Below are 17973 nucleotides of genomic sequence, written 5' to 3'. Positions count from 1 at the left end.
TAAAAATCAGGAAACTTTCAAGGGATTTTTATTTTTTTTTTGAAGAACAAGGAACTTGGCATTAAAGCCTGGCTACCTGACCCGAACCTGACTAGACCCGACTACGTGTCAGGTTCGGGTCAATATTCCAAGTCCGGCATTCGGGGTCGGGTCGGGCTGGACAGTGCTGCTTCCAGGAACTCTCTCTGGATCAGGCTTACCCATGATTCCCCACAACGTCATCTGCAGGAATAACCTGCTGCTGGAACGGATGAACAATATTCAGGTCAAGTTGGGTCGGGCGCAAAAAAAAAATTAAAGCTCTCGGGACCGAGTTGGGTTCGGCTTGGCTGTGGTCGGGTCGGGTCTGGGTCAGGTTTCAATTTTATACCCGAGCAGGCCTTTACTTGGCATCCAAAGGGATTCTTGGCCTTTTACATTTTATAAACAAAAATGTAGTCATCTCAAAAAAGGTGACACTGGAATGTACATTAGAAACTCCTGTTGTCTTCATCTGCAGGATGCTACTAAACAGATCTAGAATCCAGAAGACCATTTAGTTTTGGGATCAGAGGATGGGTATGTGGCCAAATAAAACCTACAAATCAACTTTTATATTGTTGAGGAATAAAAAAAAACGGAATACTGAAAATCTGAAATCCAACAAAAGGCGCACAGCAAGTCCATAGTATGAAAGAGAATGGCAGCTCAACTTTTTGGGCAAGTTCCTTCATCAGAAAACCTCCTCTTGTCTTATCCTTCTCCAACACTGACCAACCTGTTACCTTTTTCTAGTTTTTACGGCTAACTTCAATCGTGTTGGTTACCAAGTCTATTGTAATCCAACAACACAACCTTGAAAGTTTCATACCAGCTTCAATATCTTTCATACCCTTCCCCATCTTTGGATCTCCCCAAACCGCACACCATCGCCAGCTATGCCACTATGGAATTGGGAGGAACAGAGAGCAATTGAACAATGCCCTTGAGATAGGTCAGGTTAACAGGAAGCATCACTACAGAAGATCCACATGTAGATGAAAAATGTTGCCACTGCCAATGGAATATTTATCTTTTTTTTTAAAAAAACACCGTGGCAAGAATATTCACAGTTAAATTAGAATACTGGGCTCAGTTTGGAACTGCGCCATGATGAGTCAAAAGGTCCCTGGTAAGCTGATATCAGTTGGGGCAGCAACCTCAGGTCCTCATTTAGGGTGGTGGTGGGAAATCCAGTGTCCCCACCCAAGATCACTAGGTGGAAAATGAGCTGGGCCAACACAATCAGGTTGAACTATAATGCCCCTACAAGCAAAGCCTGCTACTAACTGGTCACACTAACTAGACAGAGGCATGAGGAATTACTGGTGAATAGGTTTACAAGAGGACCATGGAGCAACACCCAGCTGGAAGTTACTCATTCCAGCTCGACCTGCCATGACCTGCCTTCAGAGTCAACGTAATGGTACATGAGCACTTGGCACTGGACGTGCAACATGAAAAGTTGTGAAAGGTCCGCACTGAGGCAGAGAGAAGGGACATGCTCCTGTCGTGCCCCAGATGGAATGCCCCAACAAAACTCAAAGGCCATCAATAGTGAAGGGGAAGAGAAGCCAAAGAAATAAAGACCATCTGACGTCAACTGTAAAATTAAATATTTGGAAAAACTGTTCGAATTTCTATTTCCAGTCATCTTATCTGTAGAGAGAAGCAGGAGCAGTTACATGGCTTGAAAGTAGAGTCAAACCAGTCAAGCACCTGTACAAATACTCTATCCGTTTTGAAATCAACCAGCACACAGTGTCAGGCGTGTGATATGTACCAAGTAAACAGTGTTACCACGGGTTACTTATTTACTGAAACACCATATGTAAAACTGAGTTGTGTTCCTGTTGCATTATTTTCAGAAAGGTTTTATTGCCCCCCCGACAAAGCAATGTTTTTTTTAAATTTACAGACCATGCTAATCACTAGCTCAGATTAGAGGCACCTGAAAGTTTCCCAATTGCTGAGGGAGATATGGGATGCATACTCCAAACAGTGCTGTGTTACAGTCAGAGCACTGCAAAAACTATTTTGTTGAGTGATATTGGAAGTTCCAGAGCATAGGGTTGGAGGGCAATCAGAGGAGGAATGGTGCATGTGTATATATGTGAGCCTTTTGTAGAATCATGAACAGAAGGAGGCTGTTCAGCCCTTCATGTCCATGCTAGCTCTTTCAAAGAGCTATCCAATTAGCCGCCCCCCCCCCCAGTCTTTCCCCATAGCCCTGCAATTTTTATCTTAGAATGAGTGTGTACCCACTTGCATCTGTGTCGTCCACAGGATCACTTGCATGGGGCCAGGAACACATTTAGAAGACCCTTGGAGTACAAGGCAGAGGAATGCAGATACTCTACTAAAGCAGGAGGTGGCCTTCTCTTGCATATATTTTCTGATGTTAAATCTCACTATCGATGCTGTTGTATGCAACAGAACTATTCCTATAACGTAGTTCCAGCTTCATCCAAGATGAAAGATCTCAATACAGAGGGAACACCTTCCCTCTGCTGCCAGGACGGCCGATCACTGATCCGAGGGGCACACATTCTCCACTCACAACCTTGTTTTATGAGCCGCTATTTAATATGTAAATCAAATAATGGAAACCTCCAGACGTTAATCACCATAAAAAAAAAAAGAGATGCTGTCACTGAAATCTCAAAACACAATTAATCCTGACACTCAAGAGTCATTAAAATTAGCTCAAAATTAAATATTTGTTACTTGACTTGCAGAGCAGAATCTAGATATTACTCAGTTATCAAAGGGGGAAATAAGACTGCAGGATTAATTTGAAATTGTATTCCAATTATTTTGCATGTAAACCTTTTAGGATAACATTCCCTCTTTGCAGTTAAGTCAACTATAGTTCAGGCCTCCTGAAGATTAATCCAACTCTCCACTTTAAAATGCATATTAATTATCCTTACTGGGAGTCTGTGCGATAACCTAATGCTGGTATTGAGCAGACTTCTTCAGCAACAGTGGCTTCAAGGATAGAATCAGGAGAAATAGGTTGTAATGGGGCAGCATTGAGAATGCACATCCTACCTCAACCTTCTGATTCATCAGTTGTTAACTCCCAATCACACATGCTGCTCTGATAATCTAGGATCATGTCAAATTATACCATTTTGGTGACAATTATTTTCAGCAGTTTCAATGAATCAATCTTGATTAAAATTGTTCAAAAATAAAAAAAATTATTCTGAAAATTATTGCTCATTAAACCAACTTCCCTCTTGGGTCCAGATTGATTTTACAAAAGGAATGCATAAAGTCAAACAGTGGTGTAATTTTCTTTTTGAATGGTGGTTATTGGATTTATCACATCCAAAACTGATCACTAAAGTGGTACAGAATGATCAAATGGCCAGCTCTCTGGTAACTGCCTCAGATTGCCATGAGGCTTCTTCACTGAAAGGCACTTCTGTAGAGTGGCACATGGAGTGCAGTTGCCATGGCGCAAATGGGCATCACCATCCAATTGTGGGACAGAGGTGCAATCCCACGCTCTGCTGACTTCCAGATGTCAGTCTCTCTGGAGTATGGGCCTTACACAGCCCCTAGTTGCCAACCTACTTATAGGCTGCTTAAAAGACTAGGAGAGGAAAAGTCATCTTTTTAAAATTTTTCTTTTAAAGTATGAGAAAAATACATAGCGCTGACTGCAGCAATGATCAGCTCACAGTCCTCTTGGTTATTTGTTTATAGTCCTATCTAAACTGAGCGAGGTTACAGGCCATGCTAATAGCTACAAGTTGGTTTCATTTCAGTAGTGGTTTTGTGCCTCTGATTTTTCCAACCCTCAAGAATTGAGAGATGACATTTCCACCCTGGGTCTTATCTCAAGGACGTTTTCCACACATACAGCTATCTGCATATAGAACAAGGCCACACATTAACTCGACTGCTGCAAAAAACATTAAAAATACCACAGTACAGACTTCATTGATAACCCTGTACATTTCTTGGAAAAAAAAGTCTTAACTGCCTCCTCCACACCATGTATCAACAGTTATTTAACTTGGAACACATTAATCCTTTGCCTTGAGACTAGGTTACCTGCTTACATGCACCAGAGACCACATATGCCCTGTAGAATGAATCGTGTTGCATTAAGATCTGTAAAGATATCAGTGTGCACCACATGAGTACACACACTGCGTTGTAACACGTGCTCACGGACTAAGTTAGCATTCTGGTGGAGTGCAGCCAGGCTAGAGAGAACTAGCCCTCCGAGTGACAACACTTCTTGGGATTTGGTAGTCAGAAGTCTCTGACCATGGACTCAATACATCCCAGCGGTATGCTCACGAACTTCATTGTCAGCAGGTAGACATGAACATGCCCACCAATCTTGTTTAATTCATTTAAGCTCATCCAATTATCAAGATGCGGTGCCAACTTTAGCCAAAAGAAGCTGGCACATATAAGCAAATCCTCCCAAGGAATTGCCCATTCAGCTCGGGCTCAGCGGCGTCCTTTCATCTTGTTTGTTGGAAGAGAGACTTTTCCAAGAAGTTGGTGTTTAAAGAACAAACATAAGTGTAACTGATAAGTTTACTCTGGAAGCAGCACCCCACCCCCCATCACTGGCCCCCCCCAAAAGGACTTAAACTACAAAACTGTACAGACCCAAGAGTCTGGACCCTGCCTCAACATTAGTTGTTTTCATTTCAACACTGAATAATATCCCTTTCCCAGTCTAGCAGTGGTACCTTTGTTGTAAATTCTAAACACAATTGCTGCTCCCAGTAGAAGATGTTTATGCTACAGAATACAGCCTGAAAGTGTATCCACACTGAGTACTCAATGCACTTTTAACAAAATTGGGTGTTGCGAACACCACCTCACACAGCAACAGCCCCAACCTGGGGGAAAATCAGGTTCTCCTACCTTTTTTAGCTTGCCACTCTTAGTCCCCACAAACACCAGCGAGTGGTCATTGTAAACGTATGAAATCACTGAGCTCATTCGGTCTCGGTCTTCGAAGAACAGGGGAATTCCTTGCATGAGAGTGGAGCCACCTAATGGAGCATTAATCTCCAGTCCACAAAAGCTGTCGTCTATCGGAACAGGCTGCAAAGAAAATGAAAAGGGGTTAAAGTTTTCTGACCAACAATCATAGGCATGAAAATAAAAACAAAATATTGCAGATGCTGGAAATCTGAAATAAAAACAGAAACTGCAGGAAATACTCAGCAGGTCTGGCAGCATCTATGGAGAGAGAAGTCGAGTTAACATTTCAGGTTAACTGCAGATCAGTTCTGATAAAAGGCCTCCAACCTGAGACGTTAGCTCTGCTTTTCTCACCACAGATGCTGCCAGACCCGTTGAGTATTTCCAGCACTTTGTTTTTATTTAATCATGGGCATTAGTGTGTATTTATCATTGGTCTAAGCATGTGAAAATGGAATGGATGATGACTTGACCCCATCCCATGCAAATCAGTGCTCAGAACAAACCCTATTTCTAGGGTGATTTTTGCTTCGTTTATGTTGCATTTTTTTTGAGAAAAGGCCAGGCAAGATTCAACCAAAAAATATTTAACATTATCGATGAAGCATGGAATTTTTGCCCTGCTGGGTAATAAGCAGTTTGTAAGTGCGTGACAAACCCTTTCATTCCATTCCTTTGAGTCAAACACCATTTGGTATGGAGAAGTCAGAATAGTTTGGGCTGCACCAGGAACAAAAATCAATATTTTGACTTGGTTATCTTTTCCCCAAACATTCAGGAAGTGGATTTTTCCTCGGAATGCAGTGTTTGGTAGCACAAGGCATTCCAGGGTATAGAGTACAGAGCCCAATCGGAGTTTGCACTGCAGATTGACACCACCCAGACCTTGTGCTGGTTGCATTTATCCAAAAGGTTTTTTTTTAAAGTGATGTTGGTTGAGGGATAAATATTGGCCAGGATACCAGGGAGAACACCCCACTTTTCTTCAAAATAGTGCCATGGGATTATAACAGTCGTGAGAGAGTGCAGATGGAGACTCAGTTTAATGTCTCATCTGAAAGATGGCACCTCTGGCAGTGCGGCACTCCCTCTTACTGCACTGGAGTGTCTGCCTTCCAAACAATTTTTTTTTTTTTTTTTTTAAAGTGCCTAAGCAGCAAATGGCTCCAAAGGTAAAGCACTGGGAGGTTATAAATAGATTATTGGCTCATACTGCAATTTGAAACTGTGTGTATTTAGAAGGGCCGTCAATTTTAACTTACAATACTAATCAATAACCACTAACAGGCTGATCAGTTTCAGTGTGCTTAGGGTGTGACATCACCACCATGCAAAAGGCAGATCTTTTTCTAAAAATTAATCCCATTCAAATGTTGAATAAAGGGGGAGTGGAATTTAAAACATTTTAAAGCATTTTAAACCTGGCATCATTTTACAGATTAACCATCCTCTAGTTGTGGTTCAGTGGTGGGATCAAGTCCCACTCTAGAGACTGGAGTACGGAAAAAGAAACCTCGGTTGACAGTCCGATGCAGTACCAAGAGAGTGCTTCACTATCGGAGGTGCTGTCAAATGGAGGCCCCGTCTGCCCTCTCTGGTGAATGTAAAAGATGTCCCACCACTATTTTGAAGAGGAGCAGGTGTGTTCTGGCCAATATTTATCCCTCAACCAACAAACCCCCAAAACAGATTTTCTGGTCATCATCACATTGCTGTTAGTTGGGCCTTTGTGTGCAAATTGGCTGTTGTGTTTCCTACATTGCAACAGTGATTACACTGCAAAAGTACTTCATTGGTTATAAAGTACTTTTGGATGTCCTGAGATGGTGAAAGGTGCTGTATAAATGCAAGTTTTTTAAAAAACATAGACAATAAGAACTAAATGGCTTCTGGTGGACAGCTATTCAAAAGGAGTAACAAAATATGAGTCTTGAACCTTTCCATTGCCATGGTCATTGTTATCCATGGTAGGTGAGGAATGGTCAGGTTTGCCTCCCAAGATGCACTCTTTGCAACTACAAAGTATTCCATCTGGCAGCTCAACTGAAGAGCATCATGATCCCACGACTGCTGTAGAAGTACAGGACATCAAGCCTGGAACAAAACTAGACTTCATTTCACAGCAATAAAAAAAACCATTTTGTTCCCAATGAGTTTGGGGAACAGTAGTTTGATTCCAGACCTTAGCAGTCCCTCAACCCACTTATCGAACTATGTGTTGCTCATCGGCCATTTAAAAGATGCTGTCCAACACCTGCTGCCCACAAAGTGATTGATTTTTCATTTCCATTTATGTCTGCACTGCCTTATTTAGACTGCGATGAATGCACATAGGGCCAGCACTAATACCAGTGAAGGGCACAACAAGGTTAGCAACTAGAAGCGTTATTGTTTCATAGAATGCTTTTAATGTAGGAAATGTCCCCAGAAAGAAAGAGGAAAAAATATTAGAGATAAAAAAGAAAATCAAATGATATGTGCCAAAGGTTTTGTTTCCCTTCAAGGTCAATCTTTAAATGAGCACCAAATATAAGTGGAACAAACTATGCCTTCCATAATTCATACCAATGAAAGAAGCAGTGACAGATTTCACTGACATAGAACTGGTTGGCACAGCACAAACACAGTAATCACCTCGGAAAACCTAGTTCGAAACCAACTGGGATAAAAGTTTTTTTTCCTCTCTGCCGCTGGAAGGTTCCTAGACAACAAAAATATGGGCAAACTTAACCCTACCATGTGTGTGCAAACCTATTGGACAACAGAGGCCAGCAGAATGGCCAGTGAGAGAAACAGAAAACATTTACATTTGCTCTTAAGAGATTGGAATTTTGGCAGAGTGGAAGTTTTAATCTGCACTTCTGATTTATGCTATATTGAAATAAGAAAGCTTCACACTGATGCTGCTGTTAAATATAGATGTTCTTTGGTGCCCTGTGAAATGTTATTATTGCCCAAACTATTTTCTCCCCCTTCTTTCCTAAGGCTCATGGTAGGTTATGGCTTCTTGGCCACCAGAATCCTTCTTGCACCTTTCTCTGGTATCCAACCTTGCAGAATGAGCAGACAGCAAATGTTGACAAACTTTATCACGTGAAGATAACAAATAACCCAAAACCAGTCCTAGCCTGGCATCTACCACACACACAGGAGGTGGCACTGGTTCATGATCAACAGCAGGATTCTCCTTTATACTTCCTCTACCCCAGACACTGAAGCTAACCTAGTGCCTCAGCTATAAACAACTTATATTTATGTACCACTCCTACATAAAAGGTCTGCACTGACCAGGAATGGAGATAACAATAGCACAAACAAATAGGTTTTTCATGAATCTGGGCACTGTAAGATACACCTGTGACAAATGGCAACTAGCAATTACCCAAACAGGGTAACAAGACTGCAGGACTTGAAAATCAGTACCAGGGCCTTGAGGTCAAGAAATCGAAATAAAGGCCACTGGTCAAGAATGTTAGGTACGTGAAGCACTTACGCTGCACAATCATGAATCAGGTAATGTTTGTGAAGGATGGAAGTAGGACGTCTAGCAAGGAGACTGGAGGAAGCAGAGGCACCCGAGTAGATGGCTTCGATTTGGAAAACAAAGTGTTCCATGAACTACTTGTATATAAAATCCTGAGTGAAGATTTAAAGTGAAAGGACAGAAAAGTTAGTTAGTGACAAAAGGGAGTCCGGGGCTGTCGTTCTCTGGGTGATCCACATGTTGCCATGGAAAGCAAGAAGCATCCCTGGTTGAAATAGGCCAACCACATAGCACAAGCAATATCTGGCTTATGGGCTTGGGTAACTGTGGTAGAGAGGACAGCATGAAAAAAATGGAGGCAAGCCAATTGGTGAACAGACTGGGTGCCAGGAAAGCAGTGCAAGGCAACTCAGGAGAGACTTAACAGCATTAGCCACAATGAATGTGATAAACAACACACAGGTTGGAGCAGAGACAGTCCATGAGCCAGTCCAGGTGAGCTGAACACCTAGGATAGTGGCAGGATAGAGGTTATGAGGTGGAGTAATGCCATGTAGTGTGGAATGTTAGCAAGGATGTGGTGCAATCAGTCCATCAGGGTGAGGAGGGGGAGGCAGATGAGCCAAACAAGACTGAGACAGATAGAAAGGCGCAGGGAGGTGCCCAGCTCTATTATGGAAGCCAATACACATTTTTGCAAAGACAGACAATGAAATACGGGTAGTTACATCATCAAACAACAAAATGGGAGTGGAGTTAACTGAAAGCAGTCAAATAAAACTGGACAGGTGTGCTAACGCAGCACAAGGCAGCAAGTTGAAGCCATAGTCTTCCTGATCTATTGACTCAGCTCTACACCACTGGGCTCATTTACCCCCTTGAGCCATCAGTACACCAAGCATTCCACTTTAATTTCCATGCCTGGTACTGAGTGCATAATTCATAAGCCCTAAAGTCGCGAATGAGTCACCATCAGCCTCACAAGTAGAGACTTAAAAAAAACACTCAATTCCTAAGACTATTTATCCCACTCAAGTTTTAAATATGATAAAATTAATAAGGTTTCTGATTTCTTCACTGAAACTAGAATAAATCAGGAAATGCCAAGTGGCTATTAAAAGATAGCTGTTCTATTTTGTCGCTGAAGAAATTAGATCACATATCAATGCAAATGAGCACTACCCAAATGAAGAATTTACTGCACACTCTACACAGCCAGCTGGCTTCAGAATCAGAAGATTATAGGTTCAAGCCACATTTGAAGACTTGAGTGCATAGCCTAGGCCGACACATCAGTAAAAAACTAATTCACCACCCCCTTTGGATCTATTGAAGGGTAACGTAGGTAAGTACATGATGTTAGAAAGGAATAGAAGGATCTGCTGGCAGGATGAAAGGAAGTAGGATGGGAGGAAGCTCATGGAGTACGAACATTGGCATAGACCAATTGGGCCAAATGGCCTATAATTTTTATGTAATTCTACGTAAAACACTGGAGGTGCCACCCTTTGAAATGTTAAACCATTGCCCCATCTGCCAACTGAAAAGGACTATCTGAAGAAGCAGGGAGTTTTCCTGGCCAATATTCCTCCCTCAACAAGCACCACAAAATATAGATTAAAGCAAAATACTGCGGATGCTGGAAATCTGAAACAAAAACAAGAAATGCTGGAATCACTCAGCAGGTCTGGCAGCATCTGTGGAAAGAGGAGCAGAGTTAACGTTTCGGGTCAGTGACCCACTTCCGAAGAAGGGTCACTGACCCGAAACGTTAACAAAATATAGATTAACTGGTCATTCATGGATTGCTGGTGATGGGCTTTGCTGTGTGTGAAATGATTGCTGTTACATTGGTTAAAAGCTTCAAAAAAAAAGGAATTCATGAGAGGGTGTCCTGAGAAATTAAGCTAATTAAATGGACATCCAGTCTTAATTGTTAATGACATTTTTGTTTTAACTGCTTCCAAGGAGAGATGCTGGAATTCAGTCCCACAAGCACCAATGGTCCAATGCCTCACTAAGTGCATGTTCTTCGTGCACATTCCTCTTTGCAGAATATTTAGCTCTGGGATCATCCAACCCTGTCCAGAGTCTCGAACACTTTCAACAAGGGCCCATTGCACTGTGATCAGAAAAGGGAACTCAGGCTGGAAAGATTCAAGTGTCCCTACCCCAAACAAGAGTGGCCAACTCATTCCTATATACCAAGTGCCAAACTACATACAAAGTGTGTGGTTGGGGAACAGGATAGGCAGGAGTGAGGCTGAGAGATTATCCTTTAAGTTTTTATATTTCCTTCCCTTCCCATAGCACCCTTTGAATGCAGCACTTTAATTATTTCAACACCTGCACACAGTTACAGTGATAACTTGTATTTATATAGCACCTGTAATGTAGTGAAATGTCCCAAGGGACTTCAAAGGAGCGTTATCAAACAAAATTTGACAACAACAAACACAATGATATTAGGGCAGATGGCTAAAAGCTTGGTTAAAGTAGGTTTTAAGGAGTATCATAAAGGACGAAAAGAAAGAGAAAGGGAGACAAGCGAAGAGTCCTAGGGAGGGTGTTCCGAAATTTAGAGCGGAGGCAGCTGAAAGCACAGCCACCAATACTGGAGCAATTAAAATTGGGGCTAGGCAAGAGACCAGAGCACAGATCAGAGAGTTGCAGGGCAGTGGGAGGTTACAGAGATCAGGATGGGAAAGGCCATGGAGGGATTTGAAAAGGGTGAAAATTTTAAAATTGCTAGTCTAGACTGTGTTGGAGTTGCCATCTCATGTGGTCTTGCTAGTCCCATCAAATCAATTACAGATAAGGCTATGTCTGATCACTTCCTTGTATCACTCTCTACCCACATCCCCCTCCCACGCACCCCATCCTGCCTCCTTCTGTATCTGTCCCTGGGGGAAAAAAATTATCCCCCAACTCACTCACAACTGCACTTTCAAAATCCCAACTGTCTAGCCTCTGGCTTTCCATTCACCACAACACTTCTGTAGCTACTGATTTTCTCAGCCATATCCTCACTTCCACCTTTGATGCCCGAGTCCCGAATAAAACCATTACTCTCTCTCACCCTAGTCATTCCCCCTGGTATGGCCCTCATCTCTGCTCCCTTAAGTCCAAGGGATGCAGACTTGAAAGGATGTGGTGGACAAATGGTTTAGTCATCCACCTCCAGATCTTGCTGGACCACATAAAGCACTATAGCGTCCTGCTCTCATCTGCTAAAACAGGTCTCTGTCTCAGGATCATCCCAGAACGCAAAGGTAGCCCCCAGTTTCTTTCCTCTACTGCAAACCATCTTCTTCAACCCCTCTCCCCTGTCTGCACCACCCTCACCTCCAACAATAAGTGCAAGGAGCTCATGGGCTCCTATGTCACGAAGATCAAGATTAGCTGCCTCTGCTGCATCCCTCCCTTCCATTAGCCCACCTGGTCAAACTTCCCATAATGCTCCCCCTGCCCGAGCCCTGACCATGTATCTTTCTCTATCGCCCTTCATGCTTCTGAGCTCATCTCCACAATGAGACCCACTGCCTGCTCCCTCGATCCTATTGCCACTGAACTGCTGACCACCCAAGTTCCCCTCCTGGTCCCTGTGTTAGCTGATATTGTTAATGGTTTCCTCACTTCAGGTGTTGTCCCTCATCACTCCACTCCTCAAAAAAAAACCTTGACCCCGGCATCCTTGCAAACACCTGTCCCATCTCCAATGCCCTTGAACGTGTGGTCACCTGCCAGATCTGTTCCCATCTTTCCCAGAACTCTATGTTTGGATCCATGCAATCAGGTTTGCATCCCTACCACAGTACCGAAACAGCTCGCCAAGTCACAAATGATATCCTACGTGATTGTGACAAAGGTAAATTTTCCCTCCTCATCCTTCGACCTGTCTGCAGCCTTTGACAGTTGACCACACCATCCTCCTCCAATGCCTCTTCACTGTCGTCCAGCTGGGTGGAACTGCTCTCACCTGGTTCCATTCTTATCTATCGAATCATAGCCAGTGAATCACTTGCAATGGTTTCTCTTCCTGCTCCCGTACTACTACCTCTGGTGTCTCCGAAGGATCTATCTTTGGCTCCCTATTGGTCATCTACATGCTGTCCCTCAGCAATACCATCTGAAAACAGTATTAGTTTTCCCATGTACACCGATGACACCCAGCTCTACCTCACCACCACCACCTGTCTGGACAATTCCACTGTTGCTAAACTATCAAGCTGCTTATCTGACATCCAATACCAGATGAGTAGAATTTCCTCCAATTAAATATTGGGAAGACTGAAGCCATTGTTTTCAGTTCCCGCTCCAAACTCCATTCCTTAGCTACTAACACCATCCCTTCCCTGGCAACAGTCTGTGATTAAGTCAGTCTGTTCGCAACCTTGGTGTCACATTTGACCCAAAAATAAGCTTCCGACCTCGTATTCACGGGATCAGTAAAACCGCCTATTTCCACTTTCGTAACATCGCCCGACTTCACTCCTGTCTCAGTTCATCTGCTGCTGAATCCCTTATTCACGCCTTCATTACCTCACTACTCGACTATTCCAAGACATACCTGGTTCGTCTCCTACATTCTACTCTCCGTAAAGTTAAGGTCATCCAAAACTCTGATCCCCGGGCTTAACTTGTACCAAGACCCGTTCCCCCATCACCCCTGTGCTCACTGACCTACATTGGCTACCAGTCAAGCAATGTTTTGATTTTAAAATGATCATCCTTGTTTTCATGCCCCTCCTTTCCCTTTCTCTGCAATCTCCTCTAGCCCCACAACCCTCAGATATCTGTGCTCCTCTAAGTCTGGCTTCTTGAGTATCCCTGATTTTAATCGCTCTACCATTGGTGGCTGTGCCTTCAGTTGCCAAAGCCCCAAGCTCTGAAATTCCCACCCTACACCTCTCCACCTCACTTTCCTCCTTAAAACTTAACTCTTGGACCAAGCTTTTGGTCATCTGACCTAATATCTCCTTGCATCCGAGTCATTTTATTATGCTCCTGTGAAGTGCTTTGGAGTGGTTTATTACGTTAAAGGTGCCTCATAAAATAAGTTGTTGTAATTTGATTTGGCAATGAACAGAAAGGCTGCAGCCTGCCACATGGGAAGTTTGGAATGTAGGTCATCCCAAAAAGAGGCACGAGGCGAGGGAACTCTAACCCTTTCCCCTCTTCGTCACGTTGGTTGTGTCAAAACGCACTCTCGGCATCACTCATGATGCAACTGCTGGCATCATGAACTCAACAAAAGGTGAGCACACAACTGGAGGGCCATTCCCTAGCCCTCCACTACAAGGTGGATTAGGACACATACAGCACCACCAGGCTGCTTTTCCACCAGCCCCCACACCTTTCTTGGAATGGTTTGGAGTATTTGTTGGAAGTCTGTCATGGCTGTAACATTTATCCACTGTTACACCACATGTGAGAGTTGATCAGCAGTGGAGTACCTATTCTAACAGGTACCACTGTTAGAATATTTCTCTTTCTATACCTGATTCTTGGTCCTCATCTATTCCTCTCATTCTTCCTGTGCTATTCTTTGTGACACAACCATTCAATTTCTGGATCTGATGTAATTTCTTCAATGGGAGCCATGACCTGAGACTTGGGGAGGAGTGGGGGGGGTGGGGGGAGAAGGGGTGGTTGCTGAGTGGCAACTTCCAGCTGAACCTGAACTCAGCTCCTAAACTGTCGTTCAGCCCAAACCGAGCTTCTAAATGTACTGAACAAGGCATCAAATAATCTTGCAATAAATCAACCATGTTCACTCCAATCCCACACAATTGTACTAAACCTCATTCTACAAGTTTAAAACAAAAAGGGAAGTCGGCACGTGTTACAAACAAGTTGCACATCGTGCATGGTGGTTTTCATACCCACATGTATTGGAGTTCTAAAACCTTACATCACTGTGCAATTCATTGGCATTTACTACTTGCCAGTGTGTAGACACCAGGTATCACTGGTTTTATCAGCAAATCACCTGCTAAAAACACAAAAAAATGTCTTTCAGCTGTTGTAATTACTGATATTTGCCTCTTACTCCCCACACCAACAGGGATTATCACTCTGCAATCATTAGTAAACACCAAAACTGTACAGACTCGGTAATAGAAAAAAAAGCAAAATACTGCAGATGCTGGAAATCTGAAATAAAAACAAAAAGTGCTGGAAGTACTCAGCAGATCTGGCAGCATCTGTGGAGAGAGAAGCAGAGTTAACGTTTCAGGTCAGTAACCAGGTCAGGGTTCTGATGAAAGGTCACTGACCTGCAACATTAACTTTGCTTCTCTCCACAGATGCTGCCAGACCTGCTGAGTATTTCCAGCACTTTTTGTTCAGAATAGGTCTCTGGATCTTAATCTGAAATGGGGTTCAAGGGGCAGGGGGTACACACAGGGGTGTCAGATTTCTGTGTGTTCTTCGTGTGTTGATTTACTGGTGCATTTGTCTGTTGCTGTATACGGAGGTATTCATTGAATGTACATTTTATGCTGTGATGGCTTTTCTGGGTAACCTCTTTGAATACAAAGGACCCCTGAATAATCTGAATATTGACAAGTGATTATCACAAAGAAAAGTTTGAAATTCACTGATATACGCTCAATGACCACACACACACACACACATTCCCTCTCTCTTTGGCCTCCTTGTCTCGAGAGACAATGGGTAAGCGCCTAGAGGTGGTCAGTGGTTTGGTTTGTGGAGCAGCGCCTGCAATGGCTATAAAGGCCAATTCTAGAGTGACAGACTCTTGCACAGGCGCTGCAGATAAAATTGGTTGTCGGGGCTGTTACACAGTTGTCTCTCTCCTTGCGCTTCTGTCTTTTTTCCTGCCAACTACTAGGTCTCTTTGACTCGGCACTCTTTAGCCCCGCCTTTATGGCTGTCCGCCAGCTCTGGCGATCACTGGCAACTGACTCCAACGACTTGTCGTCAATGTCACAGGACTTCAGTCGCGTTTGCAGACGTCTTTAAAGTGGAGACATGGACGGCCGGTGGGTCTGATACCAGTGACGAGCTTGCTGTACAATAACTCCTTGGGGATCCTGCCATCTTCCATGTGGCTCACATGGCCAAGCTATCTCAAGCACCGCTGGCTCAGTAGGGTGTATATGCTGGGGATGTTGGCCACCTCGAGGACTTCTGCGTTGGAGATACGGTCCTGCCACCTGATGCCAAGGATTCTCCGGCAGCCGCAATCCTGTCGATGAGTCTCTGCAGACACTCTTCAGTGTGGGATGTTAATGCAGCATCATCAGCAAAGACGAGTTCCCTGATGAGGACTTTCTGTACTTTGGTCTTCGCTCTAAGACAGGCAAGGTTGAACAACCTGCCATCTGATCTTTTGTGGAGGAAAATTCCTTCTTCTGAAGACTTGAACGCACGTGAGAGCAGCAGGGAGAAGAAGATCCCAAACAGTGTAGGTGCGAGAACACAGCCCTGTTTCACACCACTCAGGATAGGAAAGGGGTCTGATGAGGCACCGCTGTGCTGAATTGTGCCTTTCATATTGTCATGGAATGAGGTGATGACACTTAGTAGCTTTGGTGGACATCCAATCTTTTCTAGTAGTCTGAAGAGGTCATGTCTGCTGACGAGGTCAAAGGCTTTGGTGAGATCTATGAAAGCAATGTAGAGGGGCATCTGTTGTTCATGGCATTTCTCCTGTAGCTGGCAAAGGGAGAACAGCATGTCAATGGTGGATCTCTCTGCTCGAAAGCGCACTGTGCCTCAGGGTAGACACGCTCGGCCAACTTCTGGAGTCAGTTTAAAACGACTCGGCCGAAGGCTTTCCCCTCTAAGCTGAGCAGGGAGATTCCACGGTAGTTGTTGCGGTCATTCTTGTTCTTAAGAGGGTGATGATATTGGCATCGTGCATGGCCTGTGATACTGCTCCCTCACCCCAGCACAGGCAAAGCAGTTCATGGAGTGCTGAGAGTATAGCAGGCTTGGCACTCTATTATTTCAGGGGTAATGCTGTCCTTTCCAGACTCCATATACACGCACACACACACTGAATATCCCCATACACATTCCTGAACGCAAACATACTTGGTGTCAGTTTTACCACACTATACACAGTTAACAGAATGTACACGCTCTGCTGCCTGAAATCGATTATATGCATGTTAATGTGAAATAGCCTGTCAGATCGATCTGAAAGTATACACTCTCTCGCCTTACCGCGGGTACACACGGGATGTCCTTCACTTTAAGCCAGGCCAGGTCCAGGAAGCCCTCCCCTCGATAACAGGACTGCAGCCGGTCCTTGATGCGCTCGTTGATGGAGCTGAGCACGAACATGCAGAGGACCGACTCGTCGGGCACTTTGTTGCGTCTCTTCTGACCCTTGGAGAAGAGGGCGAAGAGCACATGGTCCTGGCCGGGGCTGATGCCCAGGGAGCTGGCCAGGACCGGGCCAGCTTTGGACAGGTGGGCAGCCTGCAGCAGGCGGTATTCCACCCCGTCCTTGACACAGCCGATGGGTATCTCCACATACGAGTTGAAGGTGGTGTCAGCCTGGCACAGGCGGACCAGTTTGGAGGTGTAGACCTGCTGGCGGCTGGAGCCGGGGCCAGCCTGGACCAGCTCGGGCTGCAGGGTGAGGAAGTAGACAAAAGACGAGCTGCTGAAGCCGTAGATGTAGTAGATGTCAAAGTCCGGGATGACGGTGAAGGTGTCGGACGGGATTTTGATGAGAGAGGCCACGAACTCATCGTGGAAGACGTACGAGAACATCTCATCGGCCTCGGGGTTGCTGGCCAGCAGGCGGCTGGAGATGGTGGGGAAATACTCGGGCTTCCCATCCACCGCCGTGGCCACGAAGAGCTTAGCGGCCGAGCCCTGGTCCGAGACGATCACCCCGAAGACCGAGCCGCTGTCGTTAACCCCGGACAGGTAATGCTCCTTCTTGTGGAAAGGCTCGCCCAGTTTGAAGAGGTCATCCAGCCGAAGCAGTTTACAGATGCCCTGGTACAGGCTCCCACAGGCGATCAGCCGCCGCTCCCCCTGGTCGATCAGCAGCATCTTGTTGACATTGTCGGTCAGCCGCAGAGGCTCGTTACAGGGCTGCACGATACGGGGTGGGTAACAGTCCGGGTTATCCTCGTCCGGCCCCGTCTGGTGGGTGACCAGAGGCTGCAGCTCACTGGACAGTTTGTAGATCCTGTTCACTGCGCCCAGGTACACACTACCTGTCTTCTCATCCACCGCCAAGTGGTTAAAGACCCAGCCTGGGTGGTCACTTTTAAAAGTATTGTACTCCGGGTTATCGACCACCCGCCCAGAGGCGAAGGTGAGGAGCAAATGGATGATGAGGCAAGTCCGCTTCCATCTGATCTCTGCCATTGTTCGGGGTTGTTGTTTTTGATGTTGATTTGAGCTCCTCTCCTTTTACTTTTAATCCCAATTTGAAGTGGCTCCGCTAAAATGTACCCAGGTCTACACGTCCGATCCTCAGCATCATTAACCTGTAAAGGGAACAAGAGAGACAT

The 17973-nt window shown here is 44.7% G+C and overlaps 1 protein-coding gene across 6 annotated transcripts in view; it reads right to left on the bottom strand.

Moving 5' to 3' along the window:
• Positions 1–17973, bottom strand: part of plxna4 (plexin A4) — a 597697-nt gene that overhangs the window by 559415 nt on the left and 20309 nt on the right. For all 6 annotated transcript variants that reach the window (XM_068059453.1, XM_068059450.1, XM_068059454.1 and 3 more), the window contains exons 2-3: positions 16664–17949; positions 4921–5103 (exon numbers count right to left, since the gene is read on the bottom strand). In XM_068059453.1, coding sequence (XP_067915554.1) covers positions 4921–5103; positions 16664–17827 — 1347 coding nt within the window. In that variant the 5' untranslated portion in view covers positions 17828–17949. The remainder of the gene's footprint in view (positions 1–4920; positions 5104–16663; positions 17950–17973) is intronic.

Source organism: Heterodontus francisci, chromosome 27 (assembly GCF_036365525.1).
Source record: "Heterodontus francisci isolate sHetFra1 chromosome 27, sHetFra1.hap1, whole genome shotgun sequence".
Taxonomy (NCBI): Eukaryota; Metazoa; Chordata; class Chondrichthyes; order Heterodontiformes; family Heterodontidae; genus Heterodontus; species Heterodontus francisci.
Note: the sequence above shows the minus strand (reverse complement) of the source record. Positions and strands in the feature narration are given on the sequence as shown.